Source organism: Lygodium microphyllum, chromosome 25 (genome assembly GCF_053477565.2).
Source record: "Lygodium microphyllum isolate KBCC chromosome 25, Lygodium_microphyllum_v1.1.10, whole genome shotgun sequence".
In the NCBI taxonomy this organism is placed as follows: Eukaryota; Viridiplantae; Streptophyta; class Polypodiopsida; order Schizaeales; family Lygodiaceae; genus Lygodium; species Lygodium microphyllum.
Window position 1 is genome coordinate 112,278,187 of NC_141159.1, and position 24,234 is coordinate 112,302,420.

General features: G+C 42.7%; 1 protein-coding gene across 2 annotated transcripts in view; it reads right to left on the reverse strand.

Annotated features, from left to right (window-relative positions):
* The window catches only part of LOC148014637 (beta-galactosidase 2-like), an 80,770-nt gene that overhangs the window by 51,117 nt on the left and 5,419 nt on the right, over window positions 1–24,234 (reverse strand). For both annotated transcript variants that reach the window (XM_087666719.1, XM_087666718.1), the window contains 4 exons: window positions 22,319–22,406; window positions 2,639–2,760; window positions 2,311–2,472; window positions 1,612–1,799 (listed from right to left, as the gene is read on the reverse strand). In XM_087666719.1, the coding sequence (XP_087522845.1) occupies window positions 1,612–1,799; window positions 2,311–2,472; window positions 2,639–2,760; window positions 22,319–22,406 (560 nt within the window). The remainder of the gene's footprint in view (window positions 1–1,611; window positions 1,800–2,310; window positions 2,473–2,638; window positions 2,761–22,318; window positions 22,407–24,234) is intronic.

Sequence of the window (24,234 nt, forward strand, 5' to 3'; positions counted from 1 at the left end):
ATTAGTGGTATGGCCACCATGCCATTACTTTCCAACCATCCCCATCTGAGCTTCATGGAAAAAGGCATACATGTTCTTGATTTGGGCTTCCATCTCCTCTCCCTTTATGGCCTTACCAGACTTGCACCTTAGTAGTTGGGTCATCTTTACAAAGAAGGTGGTCTAGGTGGAGGATGTTAAATATCATTGGTGTTGCTATGGATTCCCTGGTAGATTGGCCCTTCTTTCAAGTTCAAAGAGGAACTCTCACAAGGTCATGAGGAGCTCTTTCAAGGTTTTCTGTCTTTACATGGCCTTATCGTAATGCAACCACTACTTTCCCTCTTCTCCAAGCTACCTTTCCTTGTTGCTAGCATGCCTATACCATGCACTTCAATCCATAGTCCATCCTAGGCAAGAGTGCTCTTTAGTGCTTTCCATTGCTCCTTGCTCTCATCTTCCATATATCCATTCTCATTGAACCACCCGCGTCTTCAAGTTTTCATCTAGAGAGGAGCTTGTACTACTTAGCTGGATCTTTTCTTCTTTGACATATGACATCGACATTGTTCAATTTTCCATCAAATCTTTTGATACCCCCGAATCCATTGCAAACCTTTGAAAACTCTTCGCAGCAGTCAAGTTTTCCCTTACTGCAAGCTATTCCCCTCTGGGATTCCATCTGCTTCCTTTGCCTTCAGCCACACCCAAGATTTGAGAGGGGTTTGTTAACAGACATGTCATCTTCCCTCTTTCTCTGTATCCATCTCTTAGTTGTGAGCCTGTACCAGACTCTAGTGAACACATTCAAAGCTCTAGCACTCTCTGTGTCTGTCTGTCTTTTGTCTATGTCAAGTTTCAACAATCTTGTCCCTTGGAACAGCAGATGAAGATTAGAACTTCTCAAACTTGCTCTATGCTGCCCTTGGCATTCTCAGCCAGTCCAGCACTGATGTGGCTCTCTCCTGCAGCAAGCAATACCTTTTCTATATCATGTGGTCATTCTCAGGCTAGGTATTCTTGGACAGGCCAGACAGCTCTAAAGGCCTGATTGGAAATTTTTCAGGCAGTCAACCACTTTGTGTGGTACCGTCTGCTGGTTTAGACAGGTCCCACCTGCATTAAATGAAGGTTGGTCAGTTCTAGTTTCTGCAGCCTATTTCAAAGCGTTTTCTCATTACTGGGCTATCACATTATCAGACCATTCTCATCTTTATTTCCTTCCTGCTGGTGCTGGTGGTCCTGGTCATCCGGCTAAACACGATTATCTCCACTCTCCAGTCATCATCATCATCCTCTCTCCTTAGTCAGATCTCTTGTCTCTCCTCCTTCCAACACCCTCATCCTCCCCACAGTTGGCACTCATGCAGGGCCCAGCTCTCTCATCTTCGGTATTGTATGCAGTCCTGGTTTCTTCATCAATGATGCATGGATATGATGGGCTTTTGCAGGGCTGTTCATAACAAGCAAAGAGATTCAGTCATTTCTAATTTCGATGATCATTTGGCTGTACAAGACATGTATGTAAATCAAGACTTTCAAATCGATTTAATCAGGTGTTTCTCCAGAACATGGCTTTCTCCTAATGCATTCACAAACTAACTAGCATCCATTTGCTTTAATAAAGGCTACCTGGTAATGTACCAAAGATAATCAGTAGTATCTTTGGCAGTGCTGATCTGCTCTAAAAATCTTGTGTCTTCAATCACATTTTTACTCCAAGCTCCAACCTTTTCTGCATACCATTTCCAAGGAGAATCATGTTCTTTGCCGAATGTTCCAACAGTTTTCATAGTCATAAGTGACGTCTGTGCAGTAACCTGTATACAAGACATTTAATTAGATACAAGGATGGAGCACTACCAAGACACCAGTTTCCTTCTTTAGCCATTAGAGTGCTACTAAGTTAATCAAATTTTGATGGAGTATATGTTATTCATTTAATGCAAAAATCATCAATTTCAAGTGGTGAAAAAAGTGGGAACACTGATGAAAACTTTTAGGATCTAATTCTTAAGCAGAAAATGCAGGTACACATCATCAAGGAAGAGCAATGAAAATACTTCCAAATAATTATTGGTTATTACTGATCAACATGTACCTTACATAAAAGAGAGCAACTTCTCAGAATATTTTCATTACGATAATACTACTGTTAAATCAAGAAAAGATGTTTACATGGAGATAATAGTAATTTGGTCAGATAGGTATTTTGCAGGGCAAAGCAATGTGCAGAGTTGAATGATGAGAAACCTAATAAAATGACAGAACCACACGAACAAATAACACATTCTAGTTTACAACATATGGTGTTTAAAGTCCAATCATCACCTTTGCTGTGTTGAACACAGTGTTCATGCAGTCTGGAAGAATACTGACTGACCAACCAGGAAGTTCATATGAATGGCCATTGAATTGTACGGTTGCATTAGTCAGATCGCTATTTGAAATGAATGCAGCACAGTCTTCAGTTGCATTTGAATATACATACACCTGCATAATTGGAGCTCAATTTGAGAAGTCAAAGCATCTATTTGCCTGGTCTCAAAATCAGATCTTTTTTTACTTCAATATTTAGGGACTCAAAGTCCTTCCTCATTGTACTACTCTCAATTCATAAAACTTTTTTCATTAGTTTCTTCAAATAAGCAAGGACAACCTCCTGAAGCGGTCCAAGTGACATGTACATGGTTGTGTCTCCACTAGCCATAGCTGATTCACATAACTTGATAGCTTCATGCAAATCCTTCAAGTGGCCCCACTTAGGTTGTCGCACCAAACCTTTGGATCAAAAAAATAGATTAATTCTGTTTATCAAAGCAACTAGGGATAACAATGCAAGGGGACGAAACATACAATCCAGCATAAGATCGACTTGATACTTTAGATTCACTACAAAAAATTAGCCCCTCCCTCAAAAAGAAAGAAAACATTACCTAGTTTATCTAGCAGGTTAGCTAATGACTTGTCAACATAGTTGCACATACAACCACTCTAAACAGGTGCATGTCAAACATGCCTGCTTGTGCAGACCTTGAAGGTCATTCATTGCACTAAGGCCTTTTCCAGATTGGCATCTTGCCTAATTGGAAGATGCCCCCCTCGATGCATTTGCTTGTGTTCTGAAAATACTAATGCTGGGGATCGAAGAAGCAATTAAGGGGTTTTGCCTTCACAGAGCTTGCAAGTCACAGATGAAGATGTGACACCGCAACCCAATGTGCAAAAAAAAAAGGAACTATGCCACATGTCTCAACTCCTTTTTTTCTTCAACAGGATCTGCTCCTTTAAAATGAACTTTTCCTTGACTGCTCCACCTTTTCTCATTTGATTCAGAATTCAGATCCTCTTTTGCCTCACATTTGAAGCCATCACACCATAGAAGATCATTCATGTTCTTTTAAATGTTTAAACCCCACATTTTCTTCTCTTTACACCAATTCGCTCTCCATCCTCCTCAATTTGCTTCGCTCGTGCTTCTCCTTACATGAGTGTCAGAAAATACAATGACTCAAAAGTGAGGGGAGTAACACCAATTACTGAGAGAATGAATGAGACACCCCCAGAGATCTCCAACCTTCACAAATGACATGGCACAAGCCATATAACCATAGAAAGAAACACAAAGAGATGAACACCAAACTCACCTCCCATTAGCGGCGTAAATTGCATGGGATTAGGCACTTTATTAGGCTTTTATTTGGGCGCCTGTATGGGCAGTAGGGTGGCCCATTTTGGGTCCAACCTTTGGTTTTAGGTCTCATCCTATGGCCTGTTTATATGTCCCTCTTCACTCACTTTATCATTGCATCATCACACGTCCTTGGAGGGAGGGAGACTGGAGGCACTGCTATTGTGCTGCTACCCTGGTGGTATTGCATTGCACCTCTCATGCTTCTCATTATGGATTCTATTGGCTGTTCATTTTGAGTTCTTGTGTTCATCTCTTTGCTAGTGTTTATGCTTGTTCTTTCCACACTGTCACTCAAATGATATTGAACGGCTAGAATCTTCATTTGCACATTCCCATATGGTATCAGACGGCTAGAATATTCAATTCTGGTGCCATTTGCTGATGTTCACTAACTATTTTAAGATCTGAATCTGCTGCATTTCTGCTGTTGGAACTCCTCTACCTTGTGGTTTTCACTCTCAGCCCTTCTTTCCTTCAGAGCCACCTATCTAGCTACTAGGCAAATCACTTCTTGTGGCAGTTGAACTGTTTTCAGCTGCAACCAACAGCTGTACCCTGCATGTTTTTGCTGCTGCACGTCATGCATAGTTGCCAGGAAACCCATTTCATAAGGTTAGGAAACTCATTTCATACCTACGCGTTTCATAAACATATGAAATGTAACGTGTCCCCCTGTCCACTTGTAGGACACGTCTTAGCAACCCATCGAGAAGAGAGTCTAGAAAGCGCTGCCCGGCACTCCCAAGGAATGTCACGGGGTTTGCGATCTAGGTCTTCCTGAGTTTGCCACGAAGCGGAAGCATTCCGACTGTTCCCACTTAGGACCGCGACCTGAATCATGTTTTTCCTAATGGTCAAGTTCCTAGAAAGTAACTAGCGTGGAGTCCCTAGATGAACCACTTTGCGTAGAACATCAGGGTCGAAGCGGATTTATATTGCACTTGGTTTAAGGAGAATGGGAAACGAGAGGAATGCGAAGCTCGACCTCTCTGCCCGATGGCATAGTCCCATTCCGTTCCCCTAAAACAGCATAAATCGGGATTCTAGCTCTATAGATTCTAGGTCATTGTTACCTCGCTGTCAATTCCTTTGAGAAAAGTTCCCAGCCAACCGAGACCACCCTTCCGTAGGACGGACCCAGAGTCACGTCCACTGCACTTTTCTCGGGTTGCTTTAGTTATCTAATTACCTACCACATTTAGTTTGACAAGCAAAAACAGCTTCCTTAATTAACCAAATTAATCACTGGTTCCTTCACGTAACTTAAGCACTGACACAGAAAAATAATGTCAAGCAAGTTCCTTTTCAACATTTGATCTTTATTTATCAGTCTTTGGAATATATCAAATAAACTTGCCCCAAGGCTATTCCAGCAATCCACAAGGATTGCTATTCCAAGTTCCGCCCGTTGACTTGTATACGGGCCTTGAGATCCCATCTCGAGTCACGTCAGCCTCTTGTGCAGGATCCGGAGGCAAGGGATTTACGGCCAGAGCCTCCCCTGGCACCCAAGCGTCCTCCTACTCCAAGTAGCACCCACAGAGAGACCTCTCGCGGCACGTTCAGTCCACGTACCCGGTGCGGCTAACAACCCCCTTGGATAGGGTCAGGCAGATAGTCGGAGGTAACTGGTACTACCTCTCCCTCCAGGCTTTCAACCTGAAGCATTAGTTATTTTTCCTGAATTAGTTCTTTGAGCAAAGAAATACAAACAGAGCACCTAAGTGTGCAATCGTAAGCATTCCAGCGGTCGTTTGTACGGCAAATTGCTAAGGTGTGATTCCTTCTCCCCGAACACTTCCAACATTCGATCTTGGATCAATCGCGACTTGGCAAGATCCCAAGGGTCTCGTAAGCTGAGTTGCTTGTTTACCCTCTTTCCTTGGGTTAGAGTTTATACCCTGTTGACCCAAATTGTCAATACCTTAGGTTTCCTTGTATTAAGGTCAATAAATCTTGGGCAACCTCATCACCCTAACTTGGTTGGTCAACTACTTTCTTGGCAATTTTGTAACTCCCCTAGCTTGGCAGATAAGTCTAAGGAAGAGTGATGTAGCAGGATGACTACTCATCCTCTAGAAAATTAGACTTGTACTTAGAACTCGCCAACTTGGTCTAAGGAGTGGCAATACTATTTTATGATTTAGACACAAGACCATACGACATTGCAGCTTGTTGCACGAGATAGGTGTCAGCACCTAGCTTGTGGGATTATTTTTCTCATCACACGGTATTCCTTAGTCAAGAATACCTTTGATTAAGATGTAGGGTTTGGGATTCCTATTGATCCAATCCAAAACCTTGACTCTACTAGGCTGATAGTCCTTTTGGCCCTAGGGTTCCTAAATTCCTTGCGGAGGTCTAGTATTTGGCTGATCCTGAGGGTGGGAACCCTAGATCGTTCTTACATGGTTGATTAGATAGTCCGAACATTTCGAGAATGTGGGTAGGACCTTTAAGATTGGAAGTATTAAATCGGCATCCCAAGTGCGATACTAGGCACAATTTTATCATAGCTTAACCCTACCTAGTACATTGAGGTGATCGTCATATGCTAACTAATCATACCTTTATGATTCTCATGTAGGCTACTCAATTATACGCGAATTACTTAGTTGATCTAACCAACCCATGATTTAAGATGATCTTCCCTTTTAAGGATGCAAATACTATCTTCTAAATTTGCAAGTACTTTCCCCTAAAAGATGTAAGTAACTGCAAGATGAGTGAGATGTATCATTCCATGCAATTTTGAGAACATAGACCTTTCTACCTTTATGCAACTAAAGGATCTATAGTGATCTTTTCTTTTCCTTGCCTTATGCGACGTTGATTTACATTCAAAACTATTCTTATAAATCCTACGTTTAAAGCATTGAATTCAAGCTTTAATATTTTTAATAAAGATGCATTCAAACTTTGATAAAAGAACTCCATGCATGGATGCACCATTCTCACATGACTAGATGCCATTGAGTACATCATTGATTTAATCCTTCTTTTATCACTTAACCCAACCTAAAATGTAACTATCATCGCATGTAATTTGCAAGGTTCATAAATCCTTTCCATGCATTGCGACTATTCGGACATCATTTAATGGGCGTCTACGATTATCTTATACACGAATCACAACTAGAAAATTAATACATAAGTGCATTATGTGTTATATGCCTTGTTCTTTGCGCGATGCAACAAGGATGCCTTTGCACAAATCCATCTTTCAACTTATGCGACTACCCTTGACCATGAAGATGCAAGCAAACGCAAGTACTCGTCATGCGACTCAACTTTGTAAATCGAACGAGTACATAAATTTTACGATGCATTCAAGTTTCCCTACGTGAATTAAAACATGTTTTATGCATCCTTTGCATGCGGAATTAATATTCGGAACCTGGGCATTCATTATCGGGGCGTTGTCCACTCTCGTGCTTTGGGTGGAAGCTCCCGCGTGTGCTCCTCTTGCCTTTTGCTTGGGAGCCATTGATGCAGTAAATTTCGCCTCAGCAACTCTCCCTTAGCTCTCTTACGGGTTACGAAGTCAATTCTGCCCGAGATTACTTCCCTGCGCAGAAATTGGGTCTTGAAGACACGGTTTTAAGAAAACCGAGAACACGGGGTGAACGAGACCTAGGGAAGCTTCAGTTAGAAGCTTCCAATAGAAGCTTCCAAGCTTCTGTAATAGGGATGACGTGGGTGGGGAGATGATTGGGTGGAGATGATGATGGAGAGGATGATGAAGAGGATGACGACGATGATAATGAAGATGGTGATGATGATGATGGGGGGCACGGCGACAGCTGGGTGAAGACGGTGGGCAGCTTCCACAAGGCAGCGGGCAGCAGCACCACGATTCCTTCCTCCCCTTCTCAAGCTTGGGAGGGAAGGGGTTCTTATAGGCTTGAAGATGGGGGGTAGCCACACAAGTGGCGGGGTGCATGCTTCCCCTCCCCATGCCCTTCCACCACTCAAGCTCATACTCCCTCTCCCCGCCATACAACAGCTTAAGGGGAGGGGGTTTAATAAAAAAAATTGCACTTAATTCATTATCTTTTTGTCCAATGAAGGGGTGTTCCCGCGGAGGCCTACGGTGGCTTGCGGTTTTCGAGCCACGGTTGCATATGCACTACGCGGAAATGGTATTGTAAATGCACGATGCTGGAGCACTTAGGCCAGTGTATCTTTATTGCGGGAGATTCCTTTGGTCTAGGGTCATTAATATTTCGCTGCGGAATTATTACATGAAACACCTATTTTAAACTTTCACAAATGCCATACCCTAAATGTCTTGGAACTTTCGTTATCATCGTTTATCATGGATTTATTTAATATATTGACATGGATATCGGCATTGATTGCCGGAGTTTTGTTTTGATGTGTTATCCATAATGATTGCATATATCAATGGCTCCTTTTACAGCTAAAGTTGATGTTGGGCATTAAAAGGACACAAACTTTGAAGTTTTGACCACAAACATTGCATCCAATTTCCTGCAAACTTTTTATGTCCCAAAACATTTGGAGTTTGGCCCGAAACACATTACGAAACATTCCGGTCCAAAAAACATGTTTCAAGAGACTTTGACCCCATTTCAGCATTTTGCCTCTTCTTAAGTGCCGTTTCACATAGCCATGAATCATGATTCTCACAAGGGGGGGCCCTTCTATGGAAGGGCTAAAGGCAAGGAATCCATGGTCACTACATGCTTTCCATGGAGTTGTTCATAACTAGCAATGAGATTCACCTATTTTCACTTTCTACGCTCTAGGCTAAAGTATGATCGACATTGACATCAATGCTTTTCTGAAGCACCTAGCAATGGCTTGATCACTCATACCTTGGGTATCCATGGTCCTATCTAATTGTCCTCGTTGTGAGTTTTATGATGTTACAAGTTTCAGGTAGACCTTTTACTATGATAAGGGACATGGTGGGGTCCCTAAAGGCTTGTATATCTACCATCATTGTATATATTATTTTATTCATTACCCATGCTCTAAGAAGGAGTGTTAAAAGTGTACATTTAATGTTGTTGGGTGCATGTACAAGCAGCTAGGTTTCCCATTTTGGGTCCAACCTATTGTCTTGGTTCTTCTCTTCAATCTCAAATTTATCATTGCATCATTATTCATCCTTCGAGAGAGGGAGATTGGAGGCACTATCGGTCATCCCTAAGCTGCTACACGATTGGTATTATAATGTACATGTCATGCTTTTCATTATGGACTCTGTTACCAGTTCATTAATGTTTATGAGTTCTTGTATTCATTTCTTTGTCAATGTTTATGCTTTGTTCTTTCCACATTCCATTCATTCGTCCATTCTCATATCTCCTAGCCATACAGGCAAATAGGCTCACACTTGAGCTTGGGAGCAATAGCATATTGGCCAAAGCTCCCATTGCAAGAATTGGCATTCCACAGCATCCCAATGCGTGGACAGTGTTGCATGGGGTCTTAAGTCCAAGAGAGGATCTCGCAAGAGGTGTTGCATAAATGAGCTATTAGTAGAGCTTGTTAACGACCCTAGTAGGCTAGAATGCATTACACCACAAGACCCTTGTGTTAGCAAACTAGTTAGTTCATGGCCGAGTCTGTGCATGTGGTACAGCAAGCTAGGCACCATGGATATTTTAGGCATTTTATTCGCCAACATTTATTGTGATTTGGCATTATTTGCAGCCAATCAGCCAGCATTTAATGCTGGCCAATCAATCCTATTTTATGGCATTTATTTGGCCTATATATTCTCAAGCTCCCTCCTCCATATTCATTCATCACTTGACAGTTCTTACGGAGAAGGAGCAGGTGCCACTGCCCCCACAGCCGGTGACTCACATTGCTTCTATACTATCTCATGTCTTGGTATATGGATTCCATTTACAAGCATACATCTGAGTTCCCATATATATTTTGTTCCTTCTTTCCCTTTCTCTTTTGTCTTGTGGTCAGTAGTTTATTTCAGCACATGTTTATGCTTCCATTGCTACACCACTTTTGACATGGTATCAAAGCTCGGGATCGATGCTCTTGCTTTGTTTTCTTGCTGATTTCAGGACTTTTCCCACTTGCTAATCAGGCGACTGCTGCTCCAACCAAGCAACATGTTCTACCTACGTTTTTTGCTAACGTCAGCATTTGTACAGCCTGGATGTCTGTTTCAACCTGCGTTTTGGTGCCTCTGCAACATGTTTTACCTACGTTTTTTGCTGACGTCAGCATCTGTACAGCCTGCATGTCTATTTCAACCTGCGTTTTGGTGCCTCTACATCTCCTCCTGGCTAGGCGCTTGCATTATCAACCCGTTTTTGCTGTTTTTGTCAATTTTTTACTGATTTTTTGACTTTTTGCAGCAACTTATTTTGGTCAGATTTTGAGTTATACTATATGTGAACTCTTGCTTTTTGCAATCTGTGCTCGTGTTTTGACTGTGTTCCCTCTCCAAATATCTTCTTTTCTCTCCTCTTCTAAATCCTCTACAGATGACTCCTCCATGCATATCCACTGATGAAAAGCTCCATGGGCCTAATTATTAGACCTGGAGTGCAGTGATGAAGGCCTGCAGTTATGGTACGTGGTTTGCGATACTATTGCACATCCTCGTTGGCCTTCTCCTGTTCCAACTGATTTTGATGAATACAACCACAAGGAAGCAATGCTTACATGGGATTGAGATGATGCCCATGCTTACTCGGACTTACTTCAGTGTATTTCCAAAGAAGTCCTACCGGCGGTCACCTCTTGCAAGACAACTTCAGACGTATGGTCGAAGTTGCAGCTAATGTACGAGGCTTCTTCCACCATGAGGCTATTACTCTCTATGGCCAACTCCAACAACTGAAGTTTCAACCCAAAGATACAATTCAATCATTCCTACTTCAAGTTACCCAGATCCAAGACCAACTTCGGACTATGCAATCTACCCTATCAGAGGCACATCTTGTTGGTACAGTACTCTACAAGCTTTCTCCGGAGTTTGATGGAGTAGCGAATGCTTTACCAACACAAACATCTACGACTCCTGTCAGTTTTCTTCATATGTCCTTGATGTTGCTTGAGCATGAGGTGACTTTGCGACTGCAAGGGGCCGTTTCTGTCACATTATGGAGATTCAAGTGAGGCTCTTGCAGCTTCAAAGAGGGGTTTGAAGATGAAGAAGTCGAAGGCCCAATGTTACCACTATGGCAAGAAGGGACATTTGCGGAAGAATTGCAGAGAGTTAGCGGCCAAGAACAAGGAGCAAAAGATCAAGCGGGATGCGGACTCCTCCGATGAGTCATCATCTATCTTAGATTCCGACTCAAATCCTCCGACCAAGGTGAAGTCCAAGGCGCAGAAGGGATCCTCTTCTTCAGATCATGGGAAGGGCTTGGTGGCCCCTTCCTCAGCTGCTTTCTAGTGGTGGTGATGCGGTCATCCCTCACAACTCCCCATTGCCAAAGAGGGAGTGTGAGAGGGTGGTGAGATGGGGCAACTACACCTCCTCTATACTTCTATATATATGCACAAGATCCAAAGAGGGTTTCCCTGACACATCATCCAAAGTCTGGTAAGTACAAATCCTGGAGCTGGGATTGACATCCAAGTTCAAGATGAGCTATTCTTTTCTTGACAGAGAGTGGGTATCTTTCGTCTGGAGCTCACATGAGAAGACACTTTGGCGGTCTAGCCAAAGGAGGGGAATTCATGGTCATTTATGCATTGCAGCATTGGTGACAGGATGGTCACGTGTGTTACATCAAAGGCATCATTGACGGACATGAGAGCTACTATGATTCTTCTCTATTTTCAAGAGCTGGTGTGATCGACATCAACATCAGGTTCTCTCCGAGGCACCTTGGTGGTGGCTGACGCACCCACTACTTGGGTATCCATGGATCTACTCTGATGGACATTATTGTATGTACTATACTGAGACATTATCATTGTATATTGTATTGTATCATATCCCCCATGATCTGAGAGAGGATGTCAGCAGATTAGTCAGTTCATGGCTGAGTCTGCACATGCGATACAACAAGCTGGGCACCAGAGATATTTTAGGCATTTTACTTGCCAGCATTTATTGTGATTTGGCATTACTTGCAGCCAATCGACCAACATTTTTACGCAGGTCGGATCATCTAGCCACGCCTCGTAATTTGAGAAACGAGCTCCGTGGAAGTACATACCACTTAACCAAATGAAAATAATGGCTAGTTGACCAAAATGAGCACTAAATATTTTACGGGATATATCCTCCAAGGCATTTATTTGGCCTATATATTCTCAAGCTCCCTCCTCCATATTCATTCATCACCTGACAGTTCTTACGGAGAGGGAGCAGGTGCCACTGTCCCCATAGCCGGTGACTCACATTGCTTTTGTACTATCTCATGTCTTGGTATATGGATTCCATTTCCCGAGCATACATCTGAGTTCTCATCTGTATTGTGTTCTTTCTTTCCCTTTCTCTTTTGTCTTGTGTTCAGCAATTTATTTCAGCACATGTTTATGCTTCCATTGCTGCACCACTTCTGACACCTTGATTAGCATATTTAATCAATCGCTGCATTAAATTCAGCGCCACGAGCAATTCAGCCATATTTTTGGAATGCTCTTATAGAAATCAACCAGTTTTGGTCATTTCCAACTACTTATAGCTGACTTGATTCATTGGCAAACACTTTGTCTTGCAAATTCCAATACACTCAACTCTTAGTCGCATTCCTCCTGTCAAAAGTGGATGCAGTGATGGAAGCGTGGAAAACTACTATAATAGACTACAGAACATAAGAGACAAAGGAAAGAGAAAGAGAAACACTGCAAAAGAAAAGAACACTACACAAAGAACTCAGAAGCAAAAAGATACTCTGGAAATGGAATCCATATACCAAGATATGACACAATACAGAACCAATGCGAGTCATTGGCTATGAAGGCACTAGCACTTGCTCCTCTCCTTCCACTAGAACCAATCAAGTGATGAAATGATCATAGAATGTGGAGGAGAAGCCTAAATAAATAGGCAATAATAATGCCATAAATCATGTCAGGTTGACTAGCATTAAATGCTGGTCGGCCAGCAATAAATGCTAAAATGACCATCATAAAATGCCATGAAAAATGCCTAAATAATCAAGATAATATCGTGGTGCACCAGCCCACTACTGAATCACATGCACAAACTCAGCCATGAACTAACATTAATGCTAACACCCTCTCTCAAATCATAGGGGATCTAATACAATATGATATACAATGATAATGTCCCATCATAGTACATAGAACAAGGAACACCACAGTAGAACCATGGATGCCCCAAAAGTGGATGTGCAAGCCACCACCTAGGTGCCTAGGAGAGAACTGTCAGAGTGCAGCGATGCAGAAGCATAGGACATAGACTGAGAGAGAGTGAGCACAGAGAGAGAGAGAGAGGAGACAGTGTAAACGCACAAAATCTACAGTGTAGTATGCTGTATAAGAGTACAGAAATTTACAAGGGGGTAGAGGAAATATCTGTGTGTGTCTCCGACCTGATGACCTCGATCTCCGTTAGCCCGAGCATAGTCAATCTCAACCAACAGATCTCAATATCAGAATCTGAATGTGAATATAAGAGTGTGCCACAACCTGACTATAAATAGCCAGGAAATAAAGAATGCCCAGCACCAGGTCACCAAATGCAGCAAAAACAATAAAAAACTGAGCAACTGCAGCCTGCACTATCCGACTACAAGCTGCTGCCATCCGTACTGTGCTAACATGGCATCCTGCTCTGTCCGTACGCTGCTAACGTGTCCTTTGCATTGTACTGTGCTGGCATGGCATTGCCGTACTCTGCTAACGTGTTCAACTGCCTCTCCAGGGGATGACTCTACCTCTAACACCCCCTCTCAGATCCTAGACAAGGCATCAAACTAAGGGATCTGGAATGCTGACGAAGTAAAGCCGGGGGAAGCACCTTCGTAAACAGATCTGCAAGATTATCCTCCATCTTGCAATACTCCACATCAATGGTCCCATCCAAAAGCTTCTCTCGAATGAAGTGATATTGGATCTCAATGTGCTTCATCCGGGCATGGAATACAAGATTCCGCACCAAGGCAATGCAACTCTCATTGTTGCACCGCAAAAGAGTAGGACGATTCTGGGGGCAGCCAACTAACAATCTCCAAAGCCACACAACCTCACATGTGGTGGAAGACGCGGCCCCATACTCCGCCTCAGTAGAAGAAAGGGCTACCATGGGCTGCTTCTTGCTACTCCAAGTGATAACAACTGTACCCAAGGTAAAACAATAGCCTATAGTAGGCCGCCGATGGTCCTCATCGCCAGCCCAATCTGAGTCACTCCAACCTACAGGAACAAGATCTGAAGCATTTATGGCTACTGGATAAGAAATCCCCAAGTCAAAGGTCCCCCTCAAATACCGAAGAATCCTCAAGGCAGCCTGCCAATGCACCTGTTTGGGTGCACTCATGAACCCTGCCAAAAGACCCACAACAAAACAAAGATCAACACAAGTGTTGGGAAGCCAAATCAAGGATCCAATCAACTGACGGTAGCGGGAAACATCCGTCAAGGGAGAATCTGAGTGTGAAGTGGCCTTCCAGTTTGGATCCATAGGAGTACTAATGGTCCGACAAGTCTCCATCTCAAAAGTCACCAAGAGCTCCTGAATCTATCTTTGCTGAGAGATGAAAATCCCCCTCTGAGACTGATAAATCTCGTGACCCAAGAAGAAATGAAGAAGCCCCAAATCTGTCATCTCGAACATCTGATGTAAAGCTGTCTTGGTCTCTTGGACCTTCTGTGCATGATCCCCTGTCAGAATCAAATCATCAACATACAACACAAACAACACACGACCAACCTCGAAAGTGTGCACATAAAGCTACAGATCGGCCTTGGAGCGCCCATATCCCAACTTCGACTAAAGAAACGAGTCAGTCTTCTCGTTCCATGCATGTGGAGCCTGCTTGAGGCCATACAAGGCCTTCTTCAACCTGTAGACTTTCCCATCCGAGGACCCAAAGCGAGGAGACTGCTCAACATAGATCTCCTCCTGCAAATCACCATTGAGAAAGGCCGACTTCACATCCAACTAATAGACAAGCCATCCCCTATCGCCAGCCAAGGCAAGAACAGCTTGAATAGTCGCCATACGAGCAGTGGGGGCAAAAGTATCATGGAAGTCAATGCCTGGGCGCTAAGCAAAATCTTTAGCAACAAGGTGAGCCTTGTGCTTGTCCAAAGAAGCATCGCTAAGGTACTTGGTCTTGAAGATCCACTTGACACCAATCACCTTCTTGTGAGAGGGACGACGAGGCACAAGAGACCAAGTGACATTCCTCTCAATAGCCTCCAACTCGGCTTCCATAGCCTTCCGCCAATGGTCAAACTGCAAAGCCTCCTTCACTTAAGTCGGCTCATGATCCTACATAAAACAGGTCATCAAACAATAGTTAGAGCAAACGAGCTCCGTAGAATGTGCCTGCCTCCGTGACCTCCGCGGTCCATCCAGCGGTTCCCACTTCTCAGGGACCCCCTCAATCCCTGAATCTCGGAGTGTGCCACAGACCCAACGAGGAGGAGAACGAACCTCTTCCCATCACTCTCCATCTACAAAAAACTCAGGTGCATCCACCGGCAGAAGCTCCTTGGGGGTGGCCGGTGGAAGGGAAGACTCTGAATCAGAAGAAGAATCGCCATCAAGAGGCATTGGCTCCAAAGAAACTGGCTCGGGAGCCCAACTCTCCCCTGGATCTCCAACGATGGGGTGCTTCTCACCCCCCTTTGTGGCCGAAACTTCCACAAACCGCACATCTCAATCGTATAGACATCCTGCTTGACAGGATTAAACAAACGATAATCTTGGGACTGGGAGCTATAGCCAACAAAAACCTGTCATCCAGAAGCCGCCTCGAACTTGTCACGCTGTGTCTTCGGGATGTGCACATAGGCATCACACCCAAAGATCCTGAAATAAGAGACATCAGGCTTCATCCCAAAGTAAGCCTCAAAAGGAGTCATCCTGTCGACGACCGAAATCGGAGATCAATTGAGGATGTGAACTACGGTAGCCACTGCCTCAGCCCATAGAAATTGAGGTGTCTATCAATGCTCCATCATGGTGCACACCATCTCAATCACACTTCGGTTCTTCCGCTCCAAAATGCCATTCTCTTGGGGAGTGTTGATGTTAGCAAACTCTTGGTGAATGCCTCTATCTGCACAAAAATGAGCAAACTCATTAGACATAAAGTCACCTCCCTTGTCTGAACGCGAGGTCTTCAATCGCCGGCCAGATCGGTTCTCCTCAAAAAGAAGCCAATCCTTGAAGTGAGAGAAAGCCTCCAACTTCAAAGTCAAGAAATAGGCCCATGTCATCCTGCTATAGTCATCTATGATCAACATGTATCCCCACGTCCATCTAGAATAAGCTGCATCTCACCCCGCGCAGCAATAGACACAAAAGAGCTGTCTCCAATGAGAATCTGCCCACGCGAAGGTCGCAAATGGATAACACCAACGGGAGAAGGAGTTATGTGCCGGGAGGCGCCACTATCCACGATCCACTCACAAGCCGGGGGAGTTACCATCGCAATATCAGAAGCCTTCAGTGTAGAGTTCTCAATGACGACTAAGTGTAAAAAAGCAGCTAATGAGGGTACAACCACCACTCCAGAATCCTTTGTATCCTTCTTCTTGGTGTCCTTGTCTTTTTCAGGGCAATCCTTCTTCCAATGACCGGTCTTACCACAAATATAGCAAGTCGTTTCCTTTTCCTTGTCCTTCTTGGATTTGTTGTCCTCCTTCTTCTTTTGGTCCTTCCCCTTCTTCTGAGAGGCTTGACCAACCAAAGCCTCCAATTTGAAAGCATTTTGTCCCTTCAATTGTTCCTCTTGGTCCAAGACCATAGGAACTAACTCTTCCCACCGAAGAGTCGACTCCCGCCTTGAAGCAATAAGAGCGGAATAAAAAGTATCGAATCATGGCAGCAACCGAGACAGTAAAGTGATCGCCATGTTTTCAGAGGAAATAAGCTTCCCCACATTTTGAACCTGCATTTGAAGCTGCCGAAGCTTGTTGATGTGTTCCCGAAGCAAAGAAGACTTATTCACAGACAAGGTCCACATCTGCACCTCCAAAGAAACCCTCTTCATCAGGGTCATCTAGTTGTACATGTAGTCAAGATCCAACCATATCTCTCGAGCCACCGTCAAGTGTTCGATGTGAGCTATCACAGCTGTAGTCCAAGATAGAAACAGAAAAGATTGAATCCTGGCATTCAGTTTGTCCCAATGAGGTCTGTGCCTTGGTCAACTCCACACAAGCACTGGAAGAGAGTTTGGACTCATCTAGCACCGAGGATCAATGGATCTCCTCCAACACAAGCTCCTCCAAATCATAAGACTCAAGGATGGCCAACATCATCACCCGCCAGATGCGATAATTGTCACCATCAAGCTTTTGATCCGATGAAAGAGTCGGTAGGACAGGTACCTACCTTCCTGTCCATGATCGCCTAGAACTCCAAATCAGCCTCTGTAGACATGTTCACCTGCAGTGCGTGCACAAATGCAAAATCAGCCCCCTCTGACCGTGTAAACACAGCCTGTAAGGGCTGATTCTTCAGCAGCCCAAACCTTCTTCATCCGCCGGAGGCAATGAAAATATAAAATCAGCAATGGAAGCCTAAAACGCAGTCTTCCTTCCCTTCGAATAGCAATAACCTGCAACAAATTCACCAATTAGACTCCTTACCCGCATGCCCACACTCGCTTCAGCCTTGATCCGATGCGCAGCCCTACCACTCGCCCTCGAATCCTGGAAACACAGCCTTGTGTCGCGCTGAAATCTCCTCTTTAGATAGGTTCAACACTCTGTCTGTCTGTCTTCACCGCTCTGATACCATGTCAAAGTGTAGCGATGCGGAAGCATAGAATATAGATTGAGAGAGTGTGAACATAGAGAGAGAGAGAGAGGAGACATTGTAAATGCAGAAAATCTGCAGTGTAGTATGATGTATAAGAGTGAAGAAATATACACAGGGACAGAGGAAATATATGTGTGTCTCTGACTTGATGACTTCAATCTCCATCAGCCCGAGCACAATCTGTCTCAGTCAACAGATCTCAAGATCAAAATTTGAATGTAAATATAAGAGTGTGCCACAACTTGACTATAAATAGCCAGGAAATAAAGAATGCTCAACACCAAGTTAGCTACATTAAATGCAGCACTTGCAGCAAAAACAATAAAAAAACTGTCCAACTGCAGCCTGCACTGTCCGACTACAAGCTGCTCATATCTGTACTGTGCAGATGTGGCATCCTGCTCTGTCCGTGCGTTCCTGACGTGTCCTCTCCATTGTACTGTATTGACATGGCACTGCCGTACTCTGCTAACGTGTCCGACTACCTGTCCAGGGGATGACTCTACCTCTAATAAGAACCTGATGTCAATATCGATCGTACCAACACCTAAAAATAAAGAAGAATCATAGCAACTCTCAATATCTGTCAACAATGTCTTGCAGTAGCATACAAGACCAGTCTGTCAAAAATGCCTCCGAACATATGTGACCATGGATTCCCTGCTTTTGGCCAAACCACCAAAGTGTCCCCTCATGTGAGCTCCCAATCTTACTCTATCAAATAACCAGCTCATCATGAACTTGGATGTCAATCCCAGCTCCAAGATTTTAATCTGCCAGACTTCGATCAATATGTCAGGAAAACCCCTCGAAGAGTTGTGAGGGATGACCCCATCACTTGTACTAGCATCCAAGAAGGGCCCTGCAGCCATCACCAGGGCCACATAGATGGAGCCTAAACCTAGACCTGGAGAAGAGGAAGGCTCACCAAGAGAGTCATCATACATCATCACCATCTGCACCTGCTCTTGTTGTGAAGCTACTAATGTCCTACAATCCTTCCAAAGGTGTCCCTTCTTGCCACAAGCACTAAGAGATAGAATCCTCACAAAGACCTGAAGCTGAACACAAGTCTCCAACATAACACTTGTAGATGAGTATAGAATATTTATATACTGACCATCAAGAGGAGATGCCGAAGGAGCCATCATGAGGGAGATACAAGAAGATGAAGAAAGACAAGGGATCTTTAAGGGGAAAAGTATGCCAAAAAAACAAACTCACCACAAGGATTGCACAAGTGCCAAGCAATAAAGAAAGCACATAGAGAAAAGATCAACAATAATAACCAATGTAGTGATGACAACACGACAACTAGATACACATGAACCCTCTCTAAAGTTGAGCAATGTACCACACAGTGAGAAGACAGATCAAAAATAACCAGAACCAGCCTGAAAATACTATCATCCAACCCTGCACAAGAGCGAACAGCAAAACGCAAGTGCTGATCAGTAAAACGCAGGTAGCAAACATCAAAACGCAGATTTGGAAGGGTCAATAACAGGTCACCAGCCCTAAAACGGGCCCAAAAAGCTGAAAACGAAAATGGCAATCTATAAAACACCAAGAAGACAAGCCGAAAATGATCAAAAGATGGTCGCTCAAGTTGGAAATTAATTGCAGCAATCAAAAATGTGTCCAATCAGCTGCAAAAAAGCCAAAACTCAGACCTGAAACGGTGTAAAACAGCAACAGGAACAAGGATCTTGCAATTTGATACCATGTCAAAAGTGTTGTCATGATGGAAGCGTGGAAAACTACTCTAATAGACTGCTGAACACAAGAGACAAAGGAAAGAGAAAGAGAAGCATTGCAAAAGAAAAGAACACTGCACAAAGAACTCAGAAGCAAAAAGATACTTAGGAAATGGAATCCATATACCAAGATATGAGACAATATAGAACCAATGTGAGTCACTGGCTATGAAGGCACTGGCACATGCTCCTCTTCCTCCACCACAACCAATCAGGTGATGAAATGATCATTGAATGTGGAGGAGAAGCCTGAATAAATAGGCAAAAGTAATGCCATAAATCATGTCAAGTTGGCCAGTATTTGATCTGGTCAGCCAGCAATAAATGTTAAAATGACCATCATAAAATGCCAAGAAAAATGCCTAAATAATCAGGATAATATCTTGGTGCCCTAGCCCATTGGCATGCACAGACTCACCCATGAACTAACATATCTGCTAACACCTCCATCATCCAGTACTTTGTTTTATCATCTACCTGATCCAATGCCCTCATGGATGCTTTGGGCTACGTTTAAGGACTGATCAGTTCACATTGTAATCAGCATCCACTTGGAGTTCAATGCAGATCTTCTTCCGTTCTCTTCTTTCATCGCAGTCTCTATCTTCCCTTCTCTCTCCATGTTCATGTTCTTCCACTGATTGCACGCTCTCATAGATACAACATCTAGGAAGTGAATGTTTGGGCTGAATTGTGGATGAAGGGCCCAACTTTCAACATGAATTTCATTTTCTTGCTTTGTTTTATGGCACATCTCACATCGTGATTAATAACTATATAACATTCTTCTAAGTCTATATTGATAAGGTGCGTCATGGCCTTTTGGATACACATGACAAGCATTTGAACAGCTAATACTGTTGAGCTAAAATGATACTGCCAAAAGTTATTTTAAGCCTCTCTACAAAGAGATCGGCTGGTTGTAGAGAATTAAGCTACAAATAACCTAGACATATTTCCAAATGGCATGGGTAGGGATGCCTACCTGCTGGTTAAGCAAGCATTAAGGTCCTTGCTATTTTTCATTACCAAGTAATTCGCTCTAAAATGGCCCGGCTGGTTAACCAAGCATTAAGGTCCTTGCTATCTTTCATTACCAGGTAATTCACTCTAAAATGGCCAAGCTGGTTGGCTCTTGCCCCACATCTTAGAGAGCCTAGGGTTCCTAGCACCTGCAGCTGCTGTTAAAAGATTGTGCTATAGGCAACCTCCCTTGTAATGGCCTAGGTATCATAGAAATTCAATCCAAAACGTGCACTGCATTTATATTAGCATTAAAAGTTGCTTGAAGACCATATATCTATTATTATCATTAATAGATCCTAGAGCTGTAAGATGCAAGTGCAATGACTGCATCTCTCATTTCTTTGGATGCTACTGAATTACACATTCTTTCAATTTTTTATGCAAGCTGAATTTCACTTATGACAAAGAAGCCATGTTCAAGGTGAACACAACCATTGTCAAACATTGGTTAAAGAGAGAGTATTGGTCCTCACCAATATCTTGGAGTCTATAGGAATCAGTACCCTAAAAAAAGTAAAGTAATCACCAAAAAGTCAGCAAAGACCACATCATTGCGAAATTCCAAAACGATTCAGAGTGCCAAAACCTTATCCAAGCAAATAACTGAGAGCATCTCCTCAAAGGAGCAGGGAAGAAGTTTTTGCCAATCTATGTAAAAGGAGACATGCTCTCAAATGACCAGACACCCTATCCAGGAAGTTACAGAAAAAATCCTGCATCACTTGATAGTGTGCCTAAACTATAGGCCATTCAGAAAGTTGCTTCTACTAGAAATGGACTCAGCAAACAGTCAACTCCGACTCTGGTTGACACAATGAAAATCAAAAATCCATCTTGATAGGCCCGAGTCACCCATGTACACAGTCAATGTAAACTCCACCTACTCTTACTAATGGAGAGGAGAGAGCATTGGCTATCATAGGTAATTGGTAGTATGCCTTTTACAGTTGGTTTCCAACACCAACTAAAGATCCATGTGAAGATGTGCAATGAATTCATTTCATATTCAGGAAGTACCATAAAATATGTGTGTGCAGACAATATTGCGCAAGGTAGTAAACCAGAGTTAGTATCATAGCATACCCTACTTTGTGGATAGGAACAATGATGTTTCTTGAGCAAGTAGACCAATTTTGCTGAAATATATGTGTGCAGACAATATTGCATGAGGTAGTAAACCAGGGTTAGTATCATAGCATCCCCTACTTTGTGGATAGGGACAATGATGTTTCTTGAGCAAGTAGATCAATTTTGCTGCTTGCCCTGATGGACTTCGAGCTTCAAATTCTTCGCAAGCCATGTGAGCAGCTAATTACTGTTGTTCCTTTCCAGAAGCTGAATGCAGCAATTATGTGTAAATGTGGTGGGACGGAGATAAGGTAGCACACCAGAACTTGCACAAATGTTCGCTAGTTGATGGCATTAAGCTCAAAGTTCGGGAACAAAATGCCACCCAAAAACAGTGAAGAATATCCTCCAGATGCACATTAAGACCCACAAGAGAACCCAAAAACAGGAACAAAAAGAGAGTTTGGGCTTTGAAAGCATTCATTTCACTTCCCAGACATTGTTCTGGCAAAATCATAGCACGACCAATTCTAGTGAATGTTTGGTTTAGGTTGATAAAGCATGGAGTTTGAGTAGGTAAACTCATTATAAGTGAGCTAGCATAAGTGATGCATCAAAAATTTCAGCAGGGTCATTAAACTTCCTGACCACAAATTATCAGAAATGCTGTAACTTCACAAGTCCATTTCATATTGAAAACCAGCTCGCAACACAGAGCAAGTTAAAGCACAGCCATCTGCACGAAAGTCCTGAAATGTTATCTTTTAATAAAGTCAAAAGTATTATGTTGCTAGCATATTCATCATCAGACTCATTTATAGCTGCACTAAAGTTATTATATTTATGGTGCAAGCATACTAGAGAACGCACCATATTCATCAATCGGTGCATCATAGTCATAGGTGGTTGTAATGAAAGGACCCCCAGCAGTCCGACCAAAATTGGTACCTCCATGATACTGCACAACATAAACATTCATCAATTAAAAGTTTGGCATGACACTTGAGCGTTGAACATGCAATGATTAAGATCACTTTATTTACAAATGCTTGGAATCTTCCTTTTTGTTTAAATCCTGTTTTCATGCTTCATATGACCTTGCTCCTGTTGAAAGTTGATTAAGTGACAAAATGAACCCTTTTGATCTAATGCCACATACTTCGTACAAATGCTGACAATAAACAAAAGACCAATTACAGTAGCCAAAAGGACGACAGAGAATGTATGATCTGATCACATCAAGTGAACAACCAGCATAGAAACTACTCATATAAAGTTAGCCTTAGTGCAGTTAACTTAGACAAGAGTGCACACCATGCACAATATCTTGCAGTGTGGTATTTTTTATCTCTTGTACTAATTTTAAAGACAAGGGACAGAATCAAGCCCTTCAAAAACAGATATAAGAAAAAAAAAAACTACAAAAGTGCTAGTCAAGTAGGGGTAACTTTCCCCTCGATAACAAGCTAGATCCCCCTAGCCAACACTACAGCATGCCCTTACAAGCCATGTTAACAAATGTGCATACTAGCTCAGTCATGTTTAAAGGACAACCATTAGGGTAATGGATGAAAAAGTACCATACTGGACCTATTAGACCCACACTAGAGCACTCTCCTAGATGAAGGTGATGACTCCAATATATGGATATGGAATTTCAAAGGATTGCAACAGGAAAAACAAAACTAAAATGAAACATGACAACCACTCTCTCTGACTTTGATGTGCCTATATCAGCTATCTGCTCCATAAGGTGATCATATGAGTGAATATAGTCTTGCAGGCAGACATAAAGTATTTACATTGTTAATTGGCAATATTGCAATAGCATATTACGCATGATCAGGCATCTATGATTGATCATTGATAGTTAAAGCATTCCCTAGTTTGGGGCTTGCTCATAGAATTGGCTTTGTTCCTATGGATATGTGCATATACTGGCACTTCAATGCCCAAGTACTCTTTTCCATTTTTTGAATTGTCTTTGTTGACGTGTCTTTCTTCAATCCTTTCAACTTCCACCCCGAGTTGCGTCTAATCTTGTTGCAGCAGATTGTCCAGATCATCCATGAGCACGTACACTGAGGAGGTGACCATATGGGTCATATAAGTCCCATTCACAATGTGAAGAGATTGTCTTAGAAAGTGAACCCTTATCCCAATTGACACCAACTCCTTGTAATCTATTCCTCAAGGTTGAACCTCCCCTGCCTGCATCCACCCCTCAAGGTCAAGTTCAACCGTGCAACACCCCTAAGCTTGAAGTTTGAATACCTCCTTCAAACATCATTAGTGTGCCTTGCTCTGCCATTGCTACTCAATCCCATGTGTCCCCTTGAAACATCCAGCCTTTTGCAGGAAGGACTGTGCTAAGCAGAGGTTATATTCAGCCTCTTGCAAACATCAATACTGAAGCTTCTCCAGACAGAACCCATAGTCCATAAGTGATCCATGATAAGCTTTAAGGATAAAGTTTCAGGGTGCCTTGATATGCTTATGAAAACTTCCTAAGCACAGCATAGATTCATGTTTTTCAGACGTTTAACTTGTATCTAATATGCATTTTGTCCATGACTGATTATGCCAAAAGAAATCCTTGGTTGAAAATGTTGCTAAAGAAATATGGGCCATACAAGCTGTAAACATTGCTCAGATGAATGTACATTTGATTAAAAAAAGCATTGTATTTACCGACTCATGCAGTAGGTAAACATGTGGCTATAAAATGTATCCCAACAAAGACAAAAAAGGCATTGTATTTACTGAGCTGTGCAGTAGGCAAATAT